This window comes from Vitis riparia, chromosome 7, assembly GCF_004353265.1.
Source record: "Vitis riparia cultivar Riparia Gloire de Montpellier isolate 1030 chromosome 7, EGFV_Vit.rip_1.0, whole genome shotgun sequence".
Lineage (NCBI taxonomy): Eukaryota > Viridiplantae > Streptophyta > Magnoliopsida > Vitales > Vitaceae > Vitis > Vitis riparia.
In genome coordinates, this window is record NC_048437.1 from 9336228 (window position 1) to 9355445 (window position 19218).

The following is a 19218-nucleotide window of genomic DNA, read 5'->3' on the forward strand; positions in this document are numbered from 1 at the left end:
AGTTGCGTTTTTTAGGTGTAGCTCCCTCGACTTAGACCAGGAGAGTGGGCTTCCCTGCTAAGGTGAGGAGCACCTTTAGGAAGGAGACAACCCATGGGTCTTTTGCTGATGCTGTAAGGAAGGCTCATGGAGTGGTAGGCAAAGCGATTTGGGTTCGGATTGGAGAAAGTGTGGTGTGAGGCAAGGAGGAGTCACCACACAGTTGTTTGGTCTATTGGTTTGACGAGAGCTCAGAGCAGCCATATGATTTTTCCTTTTTGAAATGTTATGCGACTGTTCTATGATCTCTGAAAAAGGGGGAGGGTGAGTGGGGGGGCACGAGCGGGACATGAGGATTTCAGGTTTTGGAGGTACCTTGCTCTTGTTTCATTTTGAGATTCTTGCTGAGGCAGAAAGGGTGCTTGCAAGAGAATCTCGAAGGGTTAAGGAGAGAGTGCTGCACTTGGTGAGGTGGGCTCCTGAGGTTGGTTGTTTGGGTAAGGGGGGTCGTGCCAAGGAGATGCGGGCAAGGGTGTTGGGTTTCCTGTTACACCTATGGAGTTGGGTGGTGTTTAAGAAGATTGGGGATGTGGAGGGTTTGTTGTTGTGGATAAAGACACAACTCTAATGACTAATTTGCATTGGGCCAGGATTTTGGTGCATCCTGTTGGGAGTTCTTTACCTAGCTCATTGCAAGTGGTAGTGTGCAACTCCAGCTTCTCTTTACAACTGTAGTGGGAAGCTCTGCCGGGCTTTTCGTTTGTGGAGCCGAGAAGAAGAAACTGTGTGCCCAACAAGCAAGAGGTTGGGGGGAGAAGTGGAGGTTTCCTCATGTGCCGACGAAGCAAGTGGGAAGGGGCTGCAATCCTTGAGTACTGTAGCAGCTGTCGAGTCGCTCTGCTGCAGGTCTAAGGCGGTAGGGAGGGTGTTGCAGGCTTTAATGCAAAAGCTGTTGTAGTAGGTTTGACTTGTTGCAGGCCAAAGTTGGTAGGAGAGGCTATAGTGGACTTTGTAGCAATTTCTGCTGAGTGGGAAGGTGGGGGGTTTCCTAGGATGTGAAAAGAGGGCTACAACTGTTATGGGAGAAAGTGGGGTTGTTGGGCTTGATGTCTTTGTCAAGGCTGGTGGGGAGATACTTGGGCCTTCTTGTTTGGGCAGATAGGGGTTGGTAGAGGCTCGCAGTGGTGTATTTGGGAATGCTTCTTTTTTTCGAATTCAAGAGGGTTGGGTCCACTAAATTTGGGATTGGCCCAAGTTTGTACTAAAGCAAAGGTGGGAAGCAGTGTTTTAAAAACCGGACCGGACCGGCCGGTCCGACTTGTGACCTTTCTGGTCCGGTTCCCACTTTTAAGCCGATTATCAATTGGACCGGTGCTGAACCGGTTGGGCCGATGGTTGAACTGACGAACCGCTTGGGTCGGGCAGTTTTTGGAGAACTGAATGGTTCAACACCACAACCTTTATTTGACTAAGTGGGCCAATTTAGTCCACTCCCCTCACGACCCAACATTGCTGGCCTACCCCTTTTTTTTGGCAAAATGGACTAGATCCTCACCTTGGCCCAACATTCATTGCCCACACCCATCTTGCATAATGGGCCCTTTATCAAGGGCTGAACCATAAGCCCAACAACCACTTTGGCTTGATTGCCCAACATGAGTTACATGGGAAGAGGTTTATAAAGCACTTTATTTTCCCTCTTACTTCCAATGTGGGATAAGGTAAAGGGATTTAAAAGCAAAAATCAACAGGCTGCAGCAAGGGGTTTGAAGCGTGGACCACAAGCTTATAATGAGCATTACTACTCCACTATGCTGCATCCTTTTTTGTGTTAATTTTTAACAAAAAATAACTAAATAGCCTATTTCAAAAAATAATATATATATAAATCACATATGTTTTTTTTTTTTTTTTTCATTTTCAATTTGTTTTCATATTTAAATACGATTTTATTTATTTATTTACCATTTTGAATATATTTTCATATTTAAATATTGTATATATTTTGTTTAATAAATTTAAACCATTAATACATTTATATAAAAATGAATAAATAATATTATAAATATTATTTAATTTTTAATTATATATTTTAAATATTTTATAATTATTTTTAATTTTAATAAAATATATATTTATGACGTCACCGATTCGACCATTGGTCCGACCAGTGAACCGTGAACCGGTAACTTTTTCGGTTCAATACCTGGTTCGGTTCTGAAAACATTGGTGGGAAGGGCCTCAAAGAAGGATGGACCTTTAAGTGGAGCTTTGAAAGACGATGTGGGCTTGTGAAGGCTCAATTCTTCTGCCGAGAAGGTGCAGGAGGGGTGTGTTCTTCTCATGCGAGAGAGAAGAGAAGGGAATAGTTTTGGTGGTTCAGTTGGGAGAAGAGGGTAGGGTACGACCTCGGCTGAGGAGCCCAAAGTCGAGTCACTCATGGTCTTGATGTCCTCTTCTTGCATGAAGGGGGTAGCGAGCCTTTTCTTGTGGATTCATTATCTTCTTGAGTTGTGATTACTAATGAGGCACTTGTGGTGGAGGCGAATAGGCTTACGGGCTCTTCTCCCCTTTCCTTGGGTCTTCAAAGCCTTGGATGTCAGTTGCTAAAGATGGTGCTGCAAGATGGCAGCATGCTGGATCTCTTAAGGAAGGCTGTGAAGGAGCGCTCTGGTATAGAGATGGTTGCTAGGGCAGAGGAGTTGGAACTTTCAAGGGATGTGGAATTCGATGCCTTGGAGAGGGAGAATATTAATAGCCTTCCTAGTGGTTTTGTTGAGTTAAGTAATTGATTGGGGATGCCAATAGCAAGCTTTGAGAAGGAAATTTGTGCTCTAATAAGAAAAATGGAGTTAAGAAAAGGTCGGGGGATGAGGATGTTAGGGGTACGAAGGTCTTCTTCTCGTTTTGAGAGGGAAATCCGAAAGCTAGAGTGTTCCGTTAACTATAATAGCTCTCTGTTCATTGCTAAGGGAAAAAGGGAGTGGTGCTGGGGGTTGAGGGAATAGGGTGCTTCCGGTTGTAGGGTTTTTCTGTTGTTTTTGTTTTTTCTGTTGGTTAGGGCAGCTTGTTGTTAGGGTGGTGGGTATTTCTCTTCTTTTCCTTCTTTGGCTTGCTTTTGGGCCTAATTTGTATACTTTGTGTGTACTTTTTTTTGCCATTTTTCTCGTTTTTGCAAGCTCTTTAATTCATATTTTCTTACCTATCAAAAAAAAAAAAAAAAAAAGGGGTCATCTAGCTGGAGACAGAGCAATTCTTTCTCTATGAAGTTCTTTTACGCTTGCTTAGAGCTTAGGACTTCAGTCCCTTTCCCAAAAACTGTTGTCTAGAACTCTTGGGCTCCACCTAATGTGAGTTTCTTTACCTAGGAAGCTTCATGGGGTCAAGTTTATTTAGTTTACGCAAAAATATGTTCCTTTTACGGTTGAAAAACGTTGATGCTAACAATTTACATTGCGATATTCGTGAGTTACTAAACATCATTGTGTTTCCTTTCCTATGAGTGGTACAAGATCATCTTCTCCATTTTCTTTGATTCACTCTGATATTTGGGGACCATCTAAAATTCCTAATATTTTGGGTGCGAAGTGGTTTGTCGCATTTATTGATGATTGCATAAGGGTAACATGAGTTTTTCTCTTAAAATGAAAATCCAAAGTGAGTGAAGTTTTTCCAAATTTTTTCAAAATGATCAAAAACCAATTTGGGGTATGCATTAAGAGTTTAAGGAGTGATAATGCAGGGGACTATTTTAATCAAACCCTATCAACTTTTCTTCAAAAAGAAGGTATGGTTCATTATTCATCTTATGTAGATACTTCACAACAAAATGGAGTTGATGAATGGAAAAACAAACACTTACTCGAGGTTACACGAGCACTTTTGTTTCAAACACATGTTCCTAAATCTTATTAGGGAGAAGTCGTGTTGATGGCAGCATACTTGATAAACCGAATGCCCTCAAGGATTCTAGGGTTCAATAGTCCTGTGAGTGTTTTTTCCAACGATTTTCCAGATTCTCACATCACTTGTAAGCTTACTCCTAAAGTTTTTGGCTGTGTTAACTTTGTGCATATTCATGCCCATAATCGAGGAAAGCTTGACCAACGTGCCTTGAAGTGCATCTTTGTAGGATATTGCGCCACAAAAAAGGGATATAAATGCTATCACCCATTTTCATGGAAATTCTTTATCTCCATGGATGTTACCTTTGTTGAAAGACAATTTTTTTTCTTCACTCCTTATCTTCAGGGGCAGATGACCACTATAAAAGATAAGGATAAGGATCGGTTTTTGCTTGATCTTTCCCTTCCATCAGGTTCATCAGGTTTTACTACACCCCAACAGCTACTATCCTCCTTTGTGTTACCTGAGTCATTTCCTGCAACTCCAAGCAACAACTAGCCTAAAACAAAGCATGAAATAGATCCTGAAACAGAAATTCTAGCCTCGGTTCCTACTAATGCTCAACCACTCTAAGTGTACTCTATGCAAGTTCAAAAGTCCAATTTGCAACCAGGTATGGAAACACCCCCTACTATAAATGATTTAGATGTTCCCATAGCACTTAGAAAGGGAATTAGAAATTGCACTCAACATCCAATATCCCATTTTGTTTCTTTAGACAAATTATTTCTTCAATATAAGAGTTTTTCCACCCAAGTGAATTCTATTCAAATTCCTTAAACTCATCATAAGGCATTTAGGGATAAGAATTGGAAAAATGCTATGAATAAGGAAATGAAGGTGTTAAATAAAAATCAAACTTGGAAAATAGTGGACCTTTTAAAAGGAAAAAAGATTGTAGAGTGTAAATGGGTGTTTATTGTAAAATATAAAACTAATGGATCTCTAGAAAGATATAAGACAAGATTAGTAGCTAAGGGTTACACTCAAACTTATGGGGTTAATTATCAAGAAACTTTTGCACTTGTGGCAAAAATGAATACCTAACATGTGCTCTTATCTTTGGCAGCTAACTTTTTTTTTTTTTGATAAGTAAACAAGATATGCATTAGAAAAGGCTAAACGCCACAAAGCATACAGGGAGTATACAAAACGGCAAAAGCCTCAAAAAGAGAAAAAGGACCAAAGAGAACTACCTCCCCTTAAGTGGAAGCTATCCACTCCAAAAAACCTATAAGAGAGAAAGACTCCTCACCTAAATACACTTTGATTGGTATTTACAACAAGTTGATGTGAAAAATGCATTTTTACATGGTGATGTGGAAGAAGAAGGGTATATGAAGGCACCATCTTGTTTTGATCAAATTATTTGACATGAATAAAGTTTACAGGTTGAAAAAAAGCTTTGTATGGGTTGAAGTAGTCTCCAAGAGCGTGGTTCGGGAGATTTACTAAAGTAATGTTGAAGATGAAGTATAAACAAAGTCAAGTAGATCACACATTGTTTATTAAACACTTGGTTTCAAGGGGAGTTACAACATTGATTGTGTATGTTAATGACATAACTGTGACAAGTAATGATCCAATGGAAATGCAATTACTTAAAGACCAGTTGGCTAAAGAATTTGAAATAAAAGAACCCGGAAAGCTCAAGTATTTCCTAGGAATTGAAGTAGCTTGATCAAAAGTAGGAATATTTGTGTCACAACAAAGGTACGTACTTGATTTCCTTAAGGAATTCATAATGGTTTTTTTTTTTTTTTTTTTTCTGATGAGTCTCAAGGAATTTGGAATGTTAGGATGCAAGCCTATTGACACACCGATTGAACCAAATCATAAGCTAAGTAAGGCTAGTGATGATACATAGTGGATCGAGGGAGATATCATATGTTGGTTGGCAAGTTAATTTACCTTTCGCATACATGACCAGATATAGCATATGCTGTAAGTATGATAAGCCAATTCATGAAAAACCCAAAGGTTGCTCATTTTCAAGTTGCCTATAGAGTTCTCCAATATCTTGAGAGTACCTTAAGGAAAGGCCTAAGGAAAGGAATTTTGTTTAAAAAAGGTTCAAAGCTAAGCCTCGAAACATGCATAGATGTTGTTGACTAGGTTGGGTCGGTTGTGGATAAAAGGTTAACTTCAGGGTATTGCATGCTACTTAGAGGAAATTTAGTAACTTGGAGAAGTAAGCAGCAGCATGTGGTGACAAGGTCAAGTGCCGAGGCAAAGTTTAGAGCCATGGCTCATGTTATTTGTGAACTTTTGTGGTTGAAAATCATTCTTGATGATCTTAAAATTAAGTGGTAGGGACCAATGAAGCTGTACTATGACAATAAGTTGACCATCATTATTGTTCATAATCCGGTTCAATATGATTGAACTAAAAATGTTGAAGTTGATAGATACTTCATCAAAGAGAAGATTGAGAGTGGGTTGATATGTACACCATATGTCCCAACACATGGACAATTGGCAGATATTTTAACCAAGGGATTGACCAGCTCTTCATTCCAAAAAGTTACAAGCAAGTTGGGAGTGGATAATATCTATTCACCAGCTTGAGGGGAAGTGTTGGAGAATCTATGTGATTCTTTGACTTGCAAAAATCAATGTACAACTGTAAAGATTTTGGTAAAATAGAGTAGTTTCCTAATTGTAACGATTTCCTAATTTTCATGTAATTAGTAAATCTGTCCCTTGATTTTTGAGGATTAATAGGATTATGATAGGAGGTCAAACTCTCCTTAAATAGACTATAGGTAATCTATATATATATTTTCCTTTGTAAAGGATTATTCAATATAGTAGAAAATAATGTTTTTCCTTAGCATCTTTGTTCTTCCTTGTATAACCTTGAAATAATCTAACTGGTCTTTCATCATTTCTTTCCTTAGATTCAAACTTAGCCACCATAGGGTTGGAGTATCTAAAGACTCCCTCTTTCCCAAATCAGTTAAATCCTCCCCTTGACCTGAAATCCATAACCCCTTTCTTCTAATCATAACCTTTCTTCTTCCTTACTACTAATCTCCCCCTGAAGAGGAACTAGAGACACATTTCTAGAAAAATAAGACCCCCTTTTGTAGAATTGAACATCCATGGAGACATAGTCTTATAGTCTTTTTAGGAATTTGAGTAACTAAGAAAGACACATTTAAGAGCACGAGGATCGAACTTACCCCTTTGATGAGAGTGTATATGAGCCTAACATATACAACCAAAAACTTTAGAACAAAGATTCATAGCAGAAGGAGTATAGTGAAATTGTGATAATATTCGTAAAAGAGTTTGGTAATCAATGGCACGAGCAAACATTCGGTTAATGAGAAAGACAACAGTCATGACAGTCTCAGCTTAGAAACGTTTTGAAACATGTATAATAAAGCATAAAGCCTGGGCTACCTCTAGAATGTGGCGGTTTTTACGCTCTACTATGTCGTTCTGTTGTGGCTTGTATGTACACATTGTTTGGTGGGGGATTCCATTTTCTTTGAATAAATTGGCAAAGGACTGATTTACAAACTCATGACCATTGTCAAAGTGAAAAACCTTAACTTGAGTATTAAATTGTGTGGCAATCATTTTGGAAAATTGAGGAATAACATGTAAAACATCATTCTTAGACATAAGCAAATATACCTAGCTCACCTTAGTATAGTCATCAATAAAAGACACAAATTATTTATAACCCGAAGCAGAAGGAGTAGAAAAAGGACTCCAAACTTGTGTAAAAACTCGGGTAAAAGGAATTGAACTTTTATTGAGATTTATTTTGAAAGGTACACAATGATTTTTAGCATAAATGCATTGTTTACACCTTAAACTAGAAACTAAAATATTTCGAAACAACTGAGGAAATAAATGTTCCAAATAAGTGAAAGATGGGTGATCTAATTGGCAATGCCATAAAAGAATCTTTTCTCTATCATACATTTCTCTTGCTACTTGAAAAACACGGTCAGATTCAAATTGTAACTCCCTTACCCCCTCTAAGTAGTAAAGACCTCCCCTCTCCTTACCAATGCCAACCGTCATCTTTGCAAGATTGTCTTGAAATACATAGTGAGTAGAATTGAAGGTTACAAAACAATTAAGATGATTGGTAATCTTGCTAATAAAAAGAGGACTATTAGAGAGACTAGGCGCAAGTATGATAGAGGACATGGAGAGTGTGGGGGAAAGTGAGACATTCTCGACTCCTGAAATAAGTATCAGAGTCCCATTAGCAACCTGAACAGACTTAACAGATGAGGGTATTATAAAGTCAAGTAAGGAAGAATGACTAGTCATATAATTAGTGACCCTTAAATCAACAACCCAAGTGTTAGAATCAGAGACATCAAGATAACTCTTGATTGCATCCCATACCTCCTTAGCCTTTCCACATTGCACAAAGTGTGACATCAGCTGGTTAGTCATGGAATTGATGAGCTAAGACTTGACTAGAATGTCTTCGGCCTCCCATTCATCATAGTTTGGGTCACCCTCTGCAGGTCCAACCTTCCTTCCTTCGATATATCCCTTCTTTTTTTTGCCAACAATATGCATCTCCAAAATTTGAGACTAAACACGATAATTAGTACCGTCCAACTTAATAAAAATTGTTAGAGAGAAAGTCTCATGAATAGTCACGATGAATGTGTTTTTGCAGACATGATATGGAAACGAAGAGGGTGAAAAAAGGAATGTAAAAAGTGTTGGCTAGGCAACAACAAATTCTCTGCTATTGCTCCAATACCAACTTGATAAATTGCTAAATAAATATTTTCATATATCTCAAGAGTATTTATACAAGGTATATAAGGCTATTTTTGGATAGCCAATTATACAAAATAATAGACAACTATACAAAATATTATATAATTGTATGAATCACAACTATACAATCAATTATGACTGTATACACAGCTTTAAATCACAACTAATAACAGCTGTAAATCACAGCTACATAGCTAATCAGAGCTGTATATGCTGACTCACATCTTAGCCTTTCCCTTTTGTATCACCTTCTTTTCCCTATTTATAATATTTTCTATGTGCTTATCAAAAAAGGTTAGCAGCTAAAGATAAAAAAGGTTAAAAAAATATCCATTTTGGTTGTGGGAGCAAAAGTATGCTGCTAGTCAATATTGTAGTCTGTGTAAAGACTTTACCTGCTAATCTGGATTTATATCATAATTCTGTCATCCAACCTATGTTTCATTAGGTCTCACTTATATTCAATTGTTATTTTATTTTTTCCCCAGCACACAGGTCTTGTTGTTTCCCATTAATTTCATCTTTGCTCATTACTGTTTTATAGTAAAGGTGTTTGGCATGCCTTTGAGACCTTTTTGGGAGTAAAAGTTGAAGAGGTTAGGGCAACAAAGAATGCTATCCTGAAATAATGACTAATGAGATACATGTTTGAGATAAGGGTTTTAGTACAAGAACTGATTGGCTGTCAAATTAGTTAATATAACTAGAAAATGTATTTGTTTTTCTCTTCTTTATTCTTCATACACACAAATACTCATATAAAAATAAATACAAGCTCTAGGTTGTGGGTTGATTAACAAGACATCCATCCCTTTGCTAGTTTCTCTTTTCTTCTCTCTTCCTTTCAATCGAATAGACCAATATTTATCAGCATCATGAACCAAGATTGTGAATTGATGATACAATACTCATACATGCTAATGTAATTCCTATCACATAACCTTGTGTCTCTTGGCTATGTTGCACAAGTTTAAGTATGAGTGTTGAGTGTGGGCATGTGTCTAGGTGTCTATCCTTTATACATCCAAATTTTAGGATGTGGGGACTCAGTTAGAATGAATTACACCAGGACATGGCATAATAATAGCAGTTTAAAAAAATCAATTAGAATTTAATCAAATGCAAGGGTATCCTCAAAAAATCTTCTCCCTATTCTCTTTTATTCTCATTTTTTCTTTCTTATTGTTGAATATAATGTATTTATAGTATATAACCTTTCCTTGTTAATATAGGATACATGTATGGTAGTTAGGACTCCTAGCCTTGTATATATATATATTTCTCAATTGTAAGTAGATCATTACATTAATGAGAATTAAGGTTTTTCTTCTTTCTCTCTCTCTCAACATGGTATCAGAGCCAAGGAAGAAAACCTAATTCTTTCTTGTTTCCCGTGTCATCAACTCCGGGAAACCTTCCGGTGACCGTGTTTCATTCCGGTCACCTTCCCCATCTTCCAATACTTTCCGGTCATTTGGATCGTCGACAGAAACTACTCACCGCCGGTGAACTTTTCCGGCGAATTTTCCGGCGAGCTTTTCCGGCGACTTTTCCGGCGACGTATTTTTCCGACACCGACTATACCAGAAGGAGCGCCTGGAGGAGATCTACAACTTTTGTGAAGGCACCGGCACCAAAATCCCATCCACGCGCCGTCCACGCGCAAATTTCCGGCCGGCGACTGAATCTCACGCGCCGGCGCGTGAGGGCGCGTGAGGCCTTTTCCGGCGACGCGCCTCCTCCTCCAGCTTCGCCTGACGCCGACCAGCCTCCCTACCTCCCTGGTTCTCCCATCCGAGCCCTGCACATACCTCTTTTGGGGATTTTTGTCTCCGTCGGCCCTCCAAACAGCCTTTCCGGCGAAGCTCCGACTACTTTTTCTCCACTCCAATCCCTGCACGTGCCTTGGGAAGTGTTCATCTACCTTTCTGGTGGTACCACGCCGCGATCTGAGGCCGTCTCCCTTTTTCGGTGGTGCCACGCCGCAATCTGAAGCCGTATTAGGGCTCTCTTCGATCCAAACATACTTCATTCTTCAGATAAGTAGATATGACTACTAAAAATTCCATTTTTTCCGCTGTTATATCTGGATCTCCTATGATTACTTCGGAGAAATTGGTTGGCAATGACAATTATCTTTCCTGGTCTGCGTCTGTTGAACTTTGGTTTATGGGTCAAGGATATGAGGATCACTTGATTACACAGGAGGCAGATATCCCTGAGGTTGACCGCGTACAGTGGAGGAAGATAGATGCACAGTTATGTAGTGTATTATGGCAATCGGTTGATCCCAAGATTCTTCTTCATCTTCGGGCCTACAAAACTTGTTTTAAATTTTGGACTCAGGCCAAAGGATTATATACGAATGATATCCAGCGTCTTTATAAGGTGGCTTCTGCAATTGTCCATCTCAGCCAACAGGACTTGGATCTATCTACTTATATTGGCCAGATTGCCTCTCTTAAGGAGGAGTTCTTGACTGTGATGCCTCTTACTCCTGATGTTGGGGCTCAACAAACACAGCTTGACAAGTTCTTCATGGTTCTTACTCTTATTGGCCTCCGTCCGGATCTTGAGCCTGTCCGCGATCAGATTCTTGGTAGTTCATCAGTTCCGTCCTTGGATGATGTGTTTGCTCGCCTCCTCCGTATCTCCTCCACTCAGACTTTGCCATTTGATAGCACTTCAGATTCTTCTGTGTTAGTTTCTCAAACTAACTCTCGAGGAGGCCGTAGTGGTACCCGAGGTAGAGGTCAACGTCCTCATTGCACCTATTGCAATAAACTTGGCCACACTCGCGATCGTTGCTATCAGTTACATGGACGACCTCCTCGCACTGCCCATGTGGCCCAGTCCTCTGATTCTCCGCTGCCTCAAGCTCCGAGCTCTTCCGCATCTCAGGCTTCTGTTGCCTCTGTTGCCCAGCCTGGTAATGCCTCTGCCTGCCTTACCCACACATCTTCTCTTGGACCCTGGATTCTAGATTCTGGAGCTTCTGATCACTTATCTGGTAATAAGGATCTTTTCTCCTCTATTACTACTACCTCTGCTTTACCTAATGTTACCTTAGCTAATGGTTCTCAAACTGTGGCTAAAGGTATTGGTTTGGCCCTTCCTCTGCCTTCTCTACCTCTCACTTCTGTCCTTTATACTCCTGAATGTCCTTTTAATCTTATTTCCATCAGCAAAATCACTCGTACTCTTAATTGCTCTATTACCTTTTCTGATAAATTTGTGACCTTGCAGGACCGGAGTACGGGGAAGACGATTGGCATAGGACCTGAGTCTCAAGGCCTCATCACCTCACCTCGGATTCATCTCCTGCAGTTTGCATTTCCACTGATGCTCCTCTCCTCATTCACAATCGTCTGGGCCACCCTAGTCTCTCCAAGTTCCAGAAGATGGTCCCTCGTTTTTCCACTTTATCGTCGCTTCCGTGTGAGTCATGTCAGCTTGGGAAACATACTCGTGTCTCGTTCCCAAAGCGTTTGAATAATCGGGCAAAGTCTCCTTTTGAGCTTGTCCACACTGATGTTTGGGGTCCTTGTCGGACTGCGTCTACTTTAGGATTTCAGTATTTTGTCACTTTCATTGATGATTATTCTCGATGTACTTGGTTATTTTTAATGAAAAATCGAGCTGAGTTATTCTCTATTTTCCAGAAATTTTATGCTGAAATCCAAACCCAGTTCAATGTTTCTATTCGTGTGTTACGCAGTGACAATGCCAGGGAATATTTTTCAGCCCCATTTACTTCGTTTATGTCTCATCATGGGATTCTTCATCAGTCTTCTTGTGCTCATACTCCTCAACAAAATGGGGTAGCTGAACGCAAGAATCGACATCTTGTTGAGACAGCTCGTACTCTCCTCCTCCATAGCAATGTTCCTTTTCGTTTTTGGGGGGACGCTGTTCTTACCGCTTGTTATTTGATTAATCGTATGCCCTCCTCTGTCTTACATGATCAGATTCCTCACTCCCTTCTCTTCCCTGACCAACCACTTTATTTCCTTCCTCCTCGTGTCTTTGGTTGTACTTGCTTTGTTCATATTCTCACTCCTGGACAGGACAAGCTTTCCGCCAAAGCCATGAAGTGTCTCTTCTTGGGATACTCTAGACTTCAGAAGGGTTATCGTTGTTATTCCCTTGAGACTCATCGATACTTTATCTCCGCTGATGTCACCTTCTTTGAGGACTCACCATTCTTTTCCACCACTTCTGAGTCTCTTCCTGTTTCTGAAGTCTTGCCTATTCCCATTGTCTCCCCACCTGATGCTATGCCTCCTCGGCCACTTCAGGTTTATCATCGTCGCCCTCGTGTCGTTGCTCCTCTCCCTTTTGCTGAGGCACCTGCTGACTCACTTCCTATCCTTCGGCTTCACCTACCCCGGCTCTGCCTTCTCCTAATGACTTACCCATTGCTGTTCGGAAAGGTACTCGCTCTACTCGTAATCCTCATCCTATTTACAATTTTTTGAGTTATCATCGATTATCTTCACCCTATTCTGCTTTTGTTTCTGCTATATCCTCTGTTTCTCTTCCAAAGAGCACCCATGAAGCTCTTTCCCATCCAGGCTGGCGACAGGCAATGGTGGATGAAATGGCTGCTCTGCACTCTAATGGCACTTGGGATCTTGTTGTTTTACCCTCGGGTAAATCTACCGTTGGTTGTCGTTGGGTTTACGCAGTTAAGGTTGGTCCTGATGGTCAGGTTGATCGCCTTAAGGCCCGCTTAGTTGCTAAAGGCTATACTCAGGTTTATGGTTCTGATTATGGTGACACATTCTCTCCGGTTGCCAAGATTGCTTCTGTTCGTCTGCTTCTCTCCATGGCTGCCATGTGTTCTTGGCCTCTTTATCAATTGGATATTAAAAATGCTTTCCTTCATGGTGATCTTGCCGAGGAAGTTTATATGGAGCAACCTCCTGGTTTTGTTGCTCAGGGGGAGTCTGGTTTAGTATGCAGGTTACGCCGTTCTCTATATGGCTTGAAACAATCTCCTCGAGCATGGTTTAGCCGTTTTAGTTCTGTTGTTCAAGAGTTTGGCATGCTTCGCAGTACAGCAGACCATTCAGTTTTCTATCATCATAACTCTTTGGGGCAGTGTATTTATCTGGTTGTTTATGTGGACGACATCGTCATTACAGGCAGTGATCAGGATGGTATTCAGAAACTAAAGCAACACCTTTTTACCCACTTTCAGACCAAAGACTTGGGGAAACTCAAGTATTTCTTGGGAATTGAGATAGCTCAATCCAGTTCTGCTGTGGTCCTTTCCCAAAGGAAGTATGCTTTAGACATCCTGGAAGAAACTGGTATGTTAGACTGTAAACCGGTAGACACACCTATGGATCCGAATGTCAAACTTGTACCAGGACAGGGGGAGCCTTTAGGAGACCCCGGGAGATATCGACGGCTCGTAGGTAAATTGAACTATCTCACCATTACTCGTCCAGACATTTCTTTTCCTGTGAGTGTTGTTAGTCAATTCCTACAGTCACCATGTGATAGCCATTGGGATGCTGTAATCCGCATTCTTCGATATATCAAAAGTACACCAGGCCAAGGTGTGTTGTACGAGAACAGAGGTCATACTCAGGTTGTTGGTTACACAGATGCAGATTGGGCTGGCTCACCCACAGATAGACGTTCCACTTCAGGGTACTGTGTTTTTATTGGAGGTAATCTAATATCTTGGAAGAGTAAGAAACAAGATGTAGTGGCCAGATCTAGCGCTGAAGCCGAGTATCGAGCTATGGCTTTGGCAACATGTGAACTCATATGGTTGAGACATCTTCTTCTAGAGTTGAGATTTGGAAAGGATGAACAGATGAAACTCATATGTGATAACCAGGCCGCATTACATATTGCATCCAATCCAGTCTTTCATGAAAGGACCAAACATATTGAAGTTGACTGTCATTTCATTAGAGAGAAGATCGCATCAGGATGTGTTGCTACAAGTTTTGTTAATTCAAATGATCAACTAGCTGACATCTTCACTAAATCTCTCAGAGGTCCTAGGATTAAATATATTTGTAACAAGCTTGGTGCATATGACGTATATGCTCCAGCTTGAGGGGGAGTGTTGAATATAATGTATTTATAGTATATAACCTTTCCTTGTTAATATAGGATACATGTATGGTAGTTAGGACTCCTAGCCTTGTATATATATATATTTCTCAATTGTAAGTAGATCATTACATTAATGAGAATTAAGGTTTTTCTTCTTTCTCTCTCTCTCAACACTTATCACCAAATGTTTTAATAGAAGTTATCAAACTCTCTTTCTTCTATGTAATTACATGCTAAGGAAGTTGAAGGTAAAAAAAAGAAACCAATTGAAATTAAAAAATCATGTTTGAGGTAAGCTAGGAGTACCATTAAGGATCATACACCCATACTCATGTTGTATTGTTTTGACCCTAATACATTTTAAGTTGGAGAGTTGGGTATCATAACTCTTACTCTTAGGTAGGCTTGATCTTTGGAGTATTTGGGTAAAAGCATTGGCTTCCAACACTTTAGTTAGGAGTTATAGCAAGTCTATATTGGGGGGGAATGAGCTAACATTCAACTTTCCATGTCAAACTAATTAATGATTTTGTTTTGTAAAGTATTCTTATTGATTGAAGAGGTTATGTTGATGGCATAGTAAACATATGGCCTTATAACACCTTTGTATATAGCATGGATGCCTGGCCTTTTTAGGTGCTTTCAATATATTTGATCTTTGCCTATAAAAAAAGGGGCACTGTTCAAGTCAATGTATGAAAATGGGAGGTTGAGAATTCTCAACTGATGTCGTGGTTACTCTTTTCTGTGCAAATGGAAATTAGTTGTACCATTATGCTCCTGTGAATTGCTAAGAGGTTTGGATTGCAGTGGCTCAAACATATTCCTGGTGGGCAATACATTGTGTTTGTACGAGTTATGCCCAGATATTAGCAGGTCTATATGGTGTAATAAGTTCTTGTGTGCTTATTTTGCTTAAGTTATTGTAGGAAGACAAATCATTAAATGTCTTGGTATTCTCTTCTCTGTCCTATTTGCTGCCCATCAACTGCAAAAAAAAAAAAAAAAAAGAAAAAGAAAAAAGAAAAAGAAAAAAAAAAGAGCTATACCCTGTTTTTGAGTTTCTGCATGGTTATTGAGTATGAGCAGGCCAAGATCAAATACTAGAGAAGGAACTGCCTTTAAGGCTTTAGTAGGTTTGTCCCTCTCTCCAAGGGAAGGAAAGCCAAAGACAAGATTATGGTGTCATCTCATTCTAGTTATTCTCTTGATTGATCAGCTTTGATGTGTGTTTAATTAAAGGCATGGAGATGCTGGAAGTTGTAACTAAAATGATAAAGAGTATGTGGCTTCTAATAACGATTGAAATAAACCTATGTGGTTTCACCAGTGTGAATGTTATGTCAACCCAACCATATTAAGGTAAAATGTGGGACTTGCATCTAAAGCTTCAACTTCCATGTGCGCATCCACCTACCTGGGGTATTAATCCTTAGGTGCCTATCACTCAAAATGCTTCTTCTCAGCCACTTGCTGTGGACTTGTAGATTGATCAGTCTACTCTATGGTTACTCTCTAAGAAATAATATTGGCAGCCTAGACAGAATCTTGCTCAGCTAGAGATGTCAAGGATTGGTTTTGGAACAAGCTCTAGTCTTAGTGTATTTGTGCATGCTTATACCATATGGAATGCATCATTTTTGTTTTTTTATTTGCTATATGGGTCTTTCACATCTAGAGAAAGAATGTTTTCTTAATGGTTTTTCCATGAAGCTGTCTGAGTAGCTAACGATTCTTATATTATTTAAGGGGGACTGGCTACCCTTCTCTATGGCCATCTAAGGATTGTCAGCAGCCACTTGATGTCAGCAAAGAATTCACCTTTAAAGTAATAGATGGGATTCTTTCAGGTAATTTTACTATTTCTTTTTGGAGTTATGTTACTTTCTATGTCTGAAAGAATGAAAAAATCTAACTTGTTGCTGTACGTTTTCCTCTATCAATAAATTCTCTAATTATAGATATAAAAGGGAAACTGCTAATATCCTTTGAAATTTTCATGTTTCAGATTTCAGTAAGACCTTCAAATATAGATTTGTTCATTTGGGAGGTGATGAGGTTAATACAAGTAAGTGTAATAATTTTAACAATATTTATGTTGTACTACACTTACAATTATCATCATCATCATCAACATCAACAACATCAATTATCTATGAATATATTCTAGTATTCAACTGATCGGATGAGATAGCAGAATGCTTTTTCAAGTACATAGAGGAGGGATCCTGTTCTCTTCTTTCTGAAATCAAAATGATCCTAAGTCAATGTTTTAGTTGATGATGATCCTTGTGTTTGCAACTTAGATTCTTCTTATGAGGATGAATCTCTAAGATATACATCAAGAAAGGGAATTTGTATTAGTTACAATTAGAGTTGAATTAGTATTACTTGGAATTAAATCAGGATTAGTATTAGCTGGAATTAAATTAGTATTAGTATTAGTATTTGTTGGATTCAAATTAGGATTAACTAATTAGGTTATATTAGACAATTAGAATTAGAGTCATAATGAGTTATTATAATCCTAGTAAACTTCGGATTTCTTAGAGAAACCTATAAATAAGGCTAATCGATGTAAATCATGGTGGGAACTTTGCTTTGGAGAGAACGTTTGCGGAAGTGGTGAAGAGGCCGATATGTAGAGATAAAAACTCAGTCAAAGTGGAGGTATGACAGGAGGAAATCCATAGAAATTTGAGGAAATTGGAACATTGCATCATTGGGAGCTGGAACCCTAGGTCAGGTGGAGGAGAGGATTTGGAGAAATTGGGGAGATTATTGGCGAATTCTTGGGAGCTGAAAGGAAAATTAGGGCTGGCAAGATTGGAGAGAAATAGGGTTTTGTTGGAATTTAAACTATTGGATGAAGCCCAATGCGCTCTTTCTTAGGGGAGCGAACGATGGGAGGGCTTCTATTGAGATTTGAGCAATGGAGCCTAAGGACTGGCTGCCGGGAGGAGGAGGAACAAAGTAACGAAGTCTGGGTTAGAATTGTTGGGCTACCAGTCTCGTTGTGGGACCTGACCGTTTTGAGTAGGGTGGGGGATGAGTGTGGTGGCTTCATTGCCATTGACCCTCAGATGGCGAAGCTGGAAGAGCTCCAATGGGCTCGAATCTTGGTAAAGACGGACGAAGAATTTAAGCCGAGCATGCTGGAGATCGGGGTTGAGAAGGAAGTTTACTCCCTTGTCCTCTGGTGGGAGCTTAGACCGTCCGTGAAGAAGGCCAGGGTTGACAGTCGAAAAAGTGGGGAGGTCAGGGGTGATGACTACTCATGCGCCGGCTCACGCGTGGAGGAAGAATCAGTTTTTGAATGGCCTGAGGCGCTGCTTTTGTCAGATGAGGGGATGGGTGTGCAGGAGAGGGGCTTGGGCCGGGAGGTGATAGCAGACTGGGCCCAAGGATCAGTGACCATGGGCTCATTGAAGAGGGCTTGTGGGCCGCGTTTACAAAGTCAATCGATGGGCCTAAAGCTAAAGGGAGTGGTGGCTGAATTTGCTGGGTCAAAGGCTGGACTGTCTAAGAGATCGGCTTTGGATGGGGTTGGCCCAATGCTTGATCTGGATGGGGCTAGACCAGTCAAGCCCATGGCCCAAGCCAAAGTCAGAAGCCCCCAGGAGAAGGACTATCTCCTGGACTGCAGAATAGCTAGCAACGGGAGCCTCTCAGAGGGAGAGCACTTAGTTTACTGGGAGACAGAGGAACTAAGGAAGCAACAAGAGAAAGCTATTCTCTTAGCAACAAACAAGGCTCTGGTAGAGGAAGCCATGAGGTATGCTTCTGGTCTAAAAATAAAGGGGAAAAGGGTTTATGGGTCTTCTCATCTTATCCCTTATTCTTTTGATCGGGCTCTGGAGGGGGAGTCTTACGATCGCTTTGGGGTGCTAGGAGAGATAACTGAAGTTGGGCCCGGAGAGGATGGCAATGGATGCTGGGACTTGGTAGAATTCACTAATGCCAGTAACATGGTTAGGGGGGTGGAGTGGGATTCAGATATGTCAGAGCCTCAAGATATCAGGAGTGAGAAAGAGGATAGATGGGAGGAAAGTAGCTTGGCAAAGTTTAGTTACTTCTTGGGTTTTTCGACAGAGGGTCTGGAAAAGGAAATTCTGAGCTTTCTGATCAAAATAAGAAAGAGACGGGAGAGAATTCATAGCAAAGAGTTGTTGGAGAAGTCAAAATTCGAAAGGGAATTAAAGAGGCTGGAGTGCTCAGTTAATTATGAGAAGGGGAATAAGCAAAAAGGCCCTTCACAGGGCAAAGGGGATTAGATTGCAGTAGATTAATGAAGTTAAAGTTGTTAAGCTGGAATGTGAGGGGGGCAAATGACAGGTCCAAAGGGAAAATTATCAAGACATTCATAAGGAATCAAAAGGTTGACTTACTGTGCATTCAGGAGACAAAAATCCAACCAATGTCGGAGGGTGTGGTGAGAAGTTTAGGTTCGGGGAGATTCTTATATTAGAGGGCTTTGGATGCTGATGGGGC

At 40.2% G+C, this 19218-nt stretch overlaps 1 protein-coding gene across 7 annotated transcripts in view; it reads left to right on the forward strand.

Annotated features, from left to right (window-relative positions):
* The window catches only part of LOC117918598 (beta-hexosaminidase 3), a 67889-nt gene that overhangs the window by 15603 nt on the left and 33068 nt on the right, over positions 1 to 19218 (forward strand). For all 7 annotated transcript variants that reach the window (XM_034835358.1, XM_034835359.1, XM_034835357.1 and 4 more), the window contains 2 exons: positions 16477 to 16577; positions 16736 to 16795. In XM_034835358.1, coding sequence (XP_034691249.1) covers positions 16477 to 16577; positions 16736 to 16795 — 161 coding nt within the window. The remainder of the gene's footprint in view (positions 1 to 16476; positions 16578 to 16735; positions 16796 to 19218) is intronic.